General features: G+C 41.9%; 2 protein-coding genes across 5 annotated transcripts in view; both read left to right on the plus strand.

Moving 5' to 3' along the window:
• LOC134460374 (anosmin-1-like) overlaps positions 1–7500 on the plus strand; it is a 115581-nt gene that overhangs the window by 17915 nt on the left and 90166 nt on the right. The gene's annotated exons all lie outside the window — the stretch shown is intronic.
• The window catches only part of LOC134459925 (uncharacterized), a 10433-nt gene that overhangs the window by 1457 nt on the left and 1476 nt on the right, over positions 1–7500 (plus strand). The window contains exons 1-5 of one of the 4 annotated variants that reach the window (XM_063212427.1): positions 1–2; positions 483–3162; positions 4944–5967; positions 6258–6413; positions 6940–7050. The exon at positions 1–2 is cut by the window's left edge and continues 1457 nt beyond it. In XM_063212427.1, the coding sequence (XP_063068497.1) occupies positions 4954–5967; positions 6258–6413; positions 6940–7050 (1281 nt within the window). In that variant the 5' untranslated portion in view covers positions 1–2; positions 483–3162; positions 4944–4953. Of the gene's footprint in view, positions 3–176; positions 3163–4943; positions 5968–6257; positions 6414–6939; positions 7051–7500 lie in introns of those variants that run through there. The other 3 variants (XM_063212428.1, XM_063212429.1, XM_063212426.1) reach the window with 3 other exon arrangements.

Below are 7500 nucleotides of genomic sequence, written 5' to 3' on the forward strand. Positions count from 1 at the left end.
AGGTAAGTTACAGCAATTGATGATTTTATACACAGGCACACACCTGTTCTCTTGGTCACTAACTTCTTCCTTTTGTCTCTCTCTCCCCCCCCCCCATACTTTCTATCCTTTCGAAGGTTAATCTTGTTTTCCTACTTCCCTCTCCTTTTCTTCTCCATTGAGTTTTTAGTTTTTTTTCTAACTCTTCCACTTTCCCTGTCCCTCCTCCTTTTTGTTATTGTGTTGTACTTCCATCTCTTTCTTCACTAAACTGAACCTTTAATAACTGGTCAATGCTACATGGTCATAAATGTTGTTGGTCATTAATATGCTTGTGTACTTTTGTAAGACGAGCAACGCTGAGTTTTTCAAGCTGCACACAGGACAATACATATTACATTTGAGTCATTAATTTAAATGCATGCTGTGATCATATTGTTGTGTGTCTGTGTTCATATTCTGTATTGGTATATCAACCTCCCTTTCTGTGTTCTCTTTCACAGTAAATGTGGCAGTGCAAGGGATGTGAATCAGCTGTTCAAAGTAGGTCTGATCTACTTGCTCATTACAAACTCCACCATCCCCACTTTGGCCGCACCACAAACTACCCCTGCACATATACAGATTGTCCCTGTACTTTTAAAACGTGGAACGCTCTGATTGTTCACCAGAGTAGAGTGCACGGCACACAATTAGGCCAGACCTTAGATCAGTTAAACACCTTCTCGTGTCATCTATGTAGCTGTTCCAATTTGCCAAACGAAAGGGAGTACTTCATTCATGTCAACACACATCTGAGGAAAAATGAAGTTGTGTCTTGCATGTTCACTGGCTGTACTTTTCAAACAAGTGTTTATGGCACATTTAAGTCTCACAAAAGTCGCCTCCATAATCCACATACCCTAGCTGATTTTAGACCTGAAATTGTTAGGAGAACTGCTGTACCCTTACCTCCATCGTCATCTGATTTGGGTGTTACAGAGGGTGTAGAAGAGGATTTACCACCTGTAGAACAAGCGGTCCCTCACAGTCCAGTTCCAAATACACTTCAGAAGGAGCTTGCTGCAGCATTACTGAAATTGGAACATTTGGTGCTTGTGCCAGGTACAGCAATTGATGATTTTTTACAGAACCTCCACTTCTTACTGACCACTGCATCAGCATCTCTTTTCCGTGGTTCATTAAATGCAATACTTGAAAGTCACAACCTACAGATTGATGACTCAGTGGTAACTGAAATAGTTACTGCAGCAATATCTAGCCCAGTTCATCAAGCCATTGAAAAGGGTGGCTCACTCAGTACCACTTACCAACGTAAAGTGTTTTACAAGAAAGAATTTGATGTTGTGGAACCAGTTACTTACACTCTAGACCACAAGAAAAAACGTACTTTTCAATACGTTCCCCTACTGAAGTCTTTGCAGAACACCCTAAACTGCCAAGCGATTCTTGATAAAGTCATTGACAACCATAGAGGTCAGCAGGAATCTCAGCTAGAACCTTTGTTTGAATTAAGGGCTCCTGAAGATGGTGTATATTTCAGGAGTAATGCTTTTTTGAATTCAGATGAACTGAGATTGTCATTGCGCCTCTTCGTAGATGACTATGAAACCTGCAATGTTCTTGGGACATCTAGAAACAAACACAAGCTTTGTGGAATTTACTGGGTTTTAGGAAACCTACCACCTGGTTCCCACTCATCATTATCGTCAATTTTCCTTACAGTGCTTTGCAAAAGTGTTGATATCAAAACATACGGGTTTAACAAAGTGTTAGAACCTCTCCTGCGTGATGTGAAAGTGCTGGAAGACTTTGGTGTGTATGTACCTCTTCTAGGAAAGTGTCTTAAAGGCACAGTGCATTGTGTTGTGGCAGACAACTTGGGTGCCCACGGCATTGCCGGTTTTGTGGAGAATTTTTCAGGCGAATATTGTTGTCGGTTTTGTACAGCAAAACGTGCTGAAACGCAATCCGTCCCTTTCACATCTGGAACTTTTAGCCTCAGAACGAAAGACAGTTACGCTTCTCATGTTAAAACTGCTCTTGAGACTAATGTGCACTGCTGCGGAGTGAAACGGGAGTGTTTTTTGACAAAATCCCTATCTTTTTTTCATGTTGTCTCTGGATATCCTCCAGATGCTGCCCACGACCTTCTTGAAGGGATTGTTCCTGTCGAGCTTGCATACTGCTTGGGGTCAATGATATCAAAGAAGCTTTTCACACTGCACGATTTGAATCAAGCCATATTGTCTTTCCCTTATAAGTGGTCAGATAAAACGAACAAACCCCATGCACTGCCACAGAACATCACTGCTCGTAAAACTATCGGTGGAAATGTTCACGAGAATTGGTGCCTTATAAGGCTGCTGCCATTTTTGATCGGCTCAGTTGTTCCAAATGATGAGCCTGCATGGCTTGTGTTAATGGACCTCAAAGACATCGTCGAGCTTGTTTTTGGCCCAGTGCACACAGACGAATCGATTTCGTATCTCCAGAGCAAAATAATTGAGCACAGGACCAGATACAAGGCATTGTTCCCTGACGTTCAACTCCTCCCCAAGCACCATCTAGTGGAGCATTATCCTGTCTTGATTAGGAATTTTGGCCCTCTAGGTACACTCTGGACACTTCGATTTGAATCGAAGCATAGTTTCTTTAAGCGTGTTGTGAAGCACACAAATTGCTTTAAGAATGTACCACTGACTTTGGCTTCGAAACACCAATTTATGCTGGCTTTCCACATGACCTCCCCCTCATACGGCAAATCAACCCTTGATGTACCCCATGTGTCCACTGTACCAGTCAGTGTCCTGAAGGAGGACGTGGCACAGGCTTTTCTGGCAAAATTTCCCAATGCATCTGTGGTCCGCCTTACCAAAAGGGCATGCAGTAGTGGCATACACTATGAGAAAGGGATGATTGTGACTTATGGATCAATCAGTGGATTGACTGAATTTGCTGAAGTCATTGAGATGTGTGTTGAAAATGAAGAGCTGCTCCTCTTTGTGAAATTACTTTGCGGGTGGTACAATGACCATTACAGAGCCTTTGAGCTGAGTCTGTCACCAGCAAGAGAATTAAAGCTTGTGGCCATCACTGACCTCTGTGACCCATATCCGTTGGCTGACTACTTTGTTGGATCAAATCGCATGGTTACTTTGAAAAGACATATCCTCATTAAAGGTTAGTTGGCTCATCAATTGTGTTGTATATGCTGTAAATTACCCTTAACTTTTATTTATGCAAGTATTTCATATGCAATACTGATTTTACTAACAATTGCGCCCCCCCCCCCCTGATCAAAAGTGAGAACACCCTAAAATAAAACATGCCATTAGAGGGTCGGGATCTACTTCAGTAGTTAAAGTGCATGTTGACATGCAACTTTTTCCTGTGCTACTCACTTGGTTACTGCTACCACACACGCTTCACGTCATCCAAAAAATAGTTTTACTGTAGTGCAAGTATGACTAGTGTTTAAACACTGTGCGTCTTCTTCAGTCAACATGACATCTTGACTCTGAAGAAGACTCACTGCGTCAATGTTGCACACTTGAATGAATGAATGTCCTCAAGTGTGTGTTGGGTTTTCGATGGGTTCTTTGCGGTTTATTTACAATCTTTCTCAGGACCAAAAACATACAACTGACAGCGTAACCGCTGCCTTCAGAATCCCAACAACTGTCACTTCTCAGTTTCGTTCTTCTCGCGTGACCTTAGTCACTGGCTACTTAACTCATAGGCTGGTCCTATGATGCCATCTAGTGGCGAAAACGTGCAACAGCACGATTAAAGCAAAACACAACTTCTGACAGGACAACAAAAAGACAGGGAATGAGAATCAGGGAATAATAAGGGAATAACAAAAAGACAAAAATTGGGGGTCCACTACATCAACACTAGTCATGCTGGCACCACAATAAAATAAATGTATACTGTGTGCTCCAGTCATCCTTTGCCCAGTCTCTTTGAAGTGGACAGTCTTGTTTCCTACTGTCTACTCCTTTCCCAGCATCTGAAACGTATTTATCTTGGTCTCATCAGAGACAAACGGACTAAACATTCCTGGAACCATGTCTTGTGTGATGACAAATTTGTTTTAGATGGTATCAAACACAAGCAGGTAATTGGAGTGCTTCTGGGTCTTCACCTTTTTCCCTTGGTGCTCATCAGTGTAGGGGCTCTCAAACTTGGTCCAGGAAGACAGATGCTGAGGCACTCAAGGTTGCAATTTTTTTACTTTTTTATTTGGCTACAATGCCTACGCGTTTCGGCCCTTATGGCCTTCTTCAGGGCGTATCAATAAACATACGCCCTGAAGAAGGCCATAAGGGACGAAACGCGTAGGCATTGTAGCCAAATAAAAAAAGTAAAAAAAAAAATGCAACCTTGAGTGCCTCAGCATCTGTCTTCCTGGACCTTGTTTTAGATGGTGTCAAGCATGTGTGGTGGTAACCAAGTGAGCAGTTCAAAGAAAACTGACCCATGGTTTGGGGCTGCATGTCAACATTGGAAAGCTGAAGGTGACATGAAACATACATGTCAACATTTAATGTGACTACTTAAACAATAAAACAACACTAACATAATGTGTGCACTCACTTTAACCAGATAATGAGACCTTAATATTTTTTTTGATTTTTTTTTGTGAATAATACATGAAATTGATGTATAAGCTGTATTACTACTGACTAATTGTCATTGTCAAAGTGAAATTTATTTAATGGTGGCCCATGATAACTGATAGATGCACTCATAAATCTGCAGAAATGTGAGATGGGGCAGGGCTGGGAAATGACCCCGGCCGGACTAGAACTGGGGTCCCTGTGGGCATTGTAAGCCCCCCTAACTAACAGAACCAAATGCAAAAAGTATTGCAGTTGTTTCTAGTCAACCTGACCTTTCCAGCATCATTGTTTTCTTAACGTATTTAACAGTATTCATATTTTTTATTGTGTTTGCAGACTGAACACCATGAGTTCTCCAGCGCTTTTGAGAATTGTTCTAGCAGACGACACATGCCAAAGATTGACGTTCCCAGAAGGACTTCCTGCAGCAATAGAGGACCTGGTTTGTGAAGTCAGGAGCCAATGTGGTCTAACATCCAATTTCAGACTGCAGTTCATGGACCCGCTGTTTGGAAATGTCTACATGAACCTCACTTCTATGAATGAAGTCCAAGATCGAGGGACCATTAGAATTGTTCCAGAGTCAGTCACAGGCGTGAATGCTAGTAGCTCCACCATGTCCACTGCAGCCGGGCCCTCCACCTCATCCCCATCACCAACGCTCAGCAGTGCTGATACAGATGTACTGTCCTCAACAGATTCCGAGCCTTCTGGGTCTAGGTCCCTTTGGCCTCAAACCTTCCACTGCCCTATGTTCACATATGACGCTGAATTGAAACTGAGGAAGGCTAATGCAGCATACAAGGAAAATCGCACTCTGCTTTGTGCAGATACAGACCCAAAACTCAAGTCAGACATTCTCCATGGACTAACCCAGGAAATGGTGAAGTATGGTCTTTACGCCTCTGACAGGAAGTTTAGCATGGTTGGGAAAGCGCTGATTTCCAAGCACCCTTGCCTAGCTGAAGAACACTCGTTCACTGGATATGAAGGGTGGAAAAGTAGCCTGAAGAATAAATTGGGACTGTACCGTACTCGTTTGAGGAAGCTGGGATGTCCGGAGGTGATGATAAACTCTGTTCAGCGGACAGCAGGGGTCAAAACAAGTCCTGCTCTTGGCATTAAAAAACCGAAGAGGTCTGAGGTCAACTACTGCCCTGCCTACCCTACAGGGGAAGATGATCTGTCCCTTGAGAAACTTCGATTGGAGCTGAAGTCTGATGTCCAGAGGAGACATAGCAGAGAGATCAGGATGAAAATGGAGAAGACCTTTGCTTATCGGAGACAAGAAGTCGTTCGCAGTGCACCCATGATCCATGAGGTTCAGGAGAGATGGCCAGCCCTCTTTGATGTACAGGAGGTAAGTCAACATAACCACAAGCTGACATGAAATTGGACAAAGTAAATGCTGTATGGATCATGGAGATGGGTTGTGTGTTGTACAATTTCTGTGTTTCTGTACAAATCACTCTGAACTTGGGAGATAATGGAAAAAGTTAAGTTTGAAATGTATTCTTCTGTACATGTACATGATGGTGGGGCATATTTAGTTTAGGCATATTCATATTGAGTTTGATAGACATGTCAGCATTAAAATATCTTGAGATTGGAGCACTAATTCCTGTATGCCTTTTTCCTCCCTGTCTTCAGATCAACGCTGAATTCAGACGGATCACGACAATAGCCTTACAATCCAGATTTCTCTCTCAGTTAGACATTCTGTCTGACAGCCTTGTGAATCTTTTCAAGAAAAGAACAGGCCAGATCGGCACTCATCTTAAGACTGTAATGTCACCAATTACTCAGGTAAGAATACTAACTACAGGGTTCCCACGGGTCCTGGAATTTCTGGAATATCATGGAATTTCATAAAAGTTTTTCCAGTCATGGAATTTTGCATGCACAGTCATGGAATATCATGGAATTTTCTTAACAGATATGTGAAAGCAGAAACCTTTTTGTTTGGTGTATAACATTGTTTCTTACTGATCATACTGAAACACTTCGCCAGAAACAGTTTTGGTTTTGCACTGTTATATGCAACATTCTAGAATGCAATGAACTGATTGAAGTCTGGCGGTGGCTGAGCGTCGACTCTGGGGTTGAAGATAATCTTCAGTTTTCATACTTTTTTAACGTAATTTCTTTAGGGAAGTGGTGATGGAAATTCTGTTTTTTGGGTCTGGAAAGTCATGGAAAATCATGGAATTTTATATCTGAATTAGAGTGGGAACCCTGTAACTATTCTGAGATGATTAGGTACAGTGCAGTGATTAGGTAAGCATTCGGTTTTAATCACAAGTTGTTGTATCTCCATTCCTCTTTTACTTAGGATGTTGATGCTGCTGATGCTGACCATGTTGATGTTGTCCGGGAATGCCTGCTTAAAGGGTTGTGCATCTACCTCAATGAAGACCCAAGCAACCTCATTCGAGAACTTGTGGTGAGTGTAAATTGTTTACTAGTTTTACACTGTCATTTAAGAAAGTGGTCCGTTATTACAGGTAACTATGCAACTATGCAGCTCATCAACACTGTGCTGCCTATTGCCAAATTTGATCTTTACGTGAATATTGTCTGAATAATAAAGCAATATTTACTAGTATGACCAAAGCACAGTACGTTTCGCAGCTAAAAATGTATATTTCTGGAAATTCAAAAGGGCGGAACATTGAGGATTCAGTTTTTCATGCATGTAAAGTGGAATTTTCTCAGTCATATTGAATGCTTAGAGTTGGATGGTGCCGGTAAGCATTTGTTAAAAAGTTAACAGTTGTGAATTGGCAGCATGGATTCTGGTAATGAACTCCTAAAAATATCACATGGTGCACCTTTTACGCCATCATGAAACGGTGGTTATCCCTTGACAGTCGAGACTCGTTGACAATTAGGT

This window comes from Engraulis encrasicolus, chromosome 12, assembly GCF_034702125.1.
Source record: "Engraulis encrasicolus isolate BLACKSEA-1 chromosome 12, IST_EnEncr_1.0, whole genome shotgun sequence".
In the NCBI taxonomy this organism is placed as follows: Eukaryota; Metazoa; Chordata; class Actinopteri; order Clupeiformes; family Engraulidae; genus Engraulis; species Engraulis encrasicolus.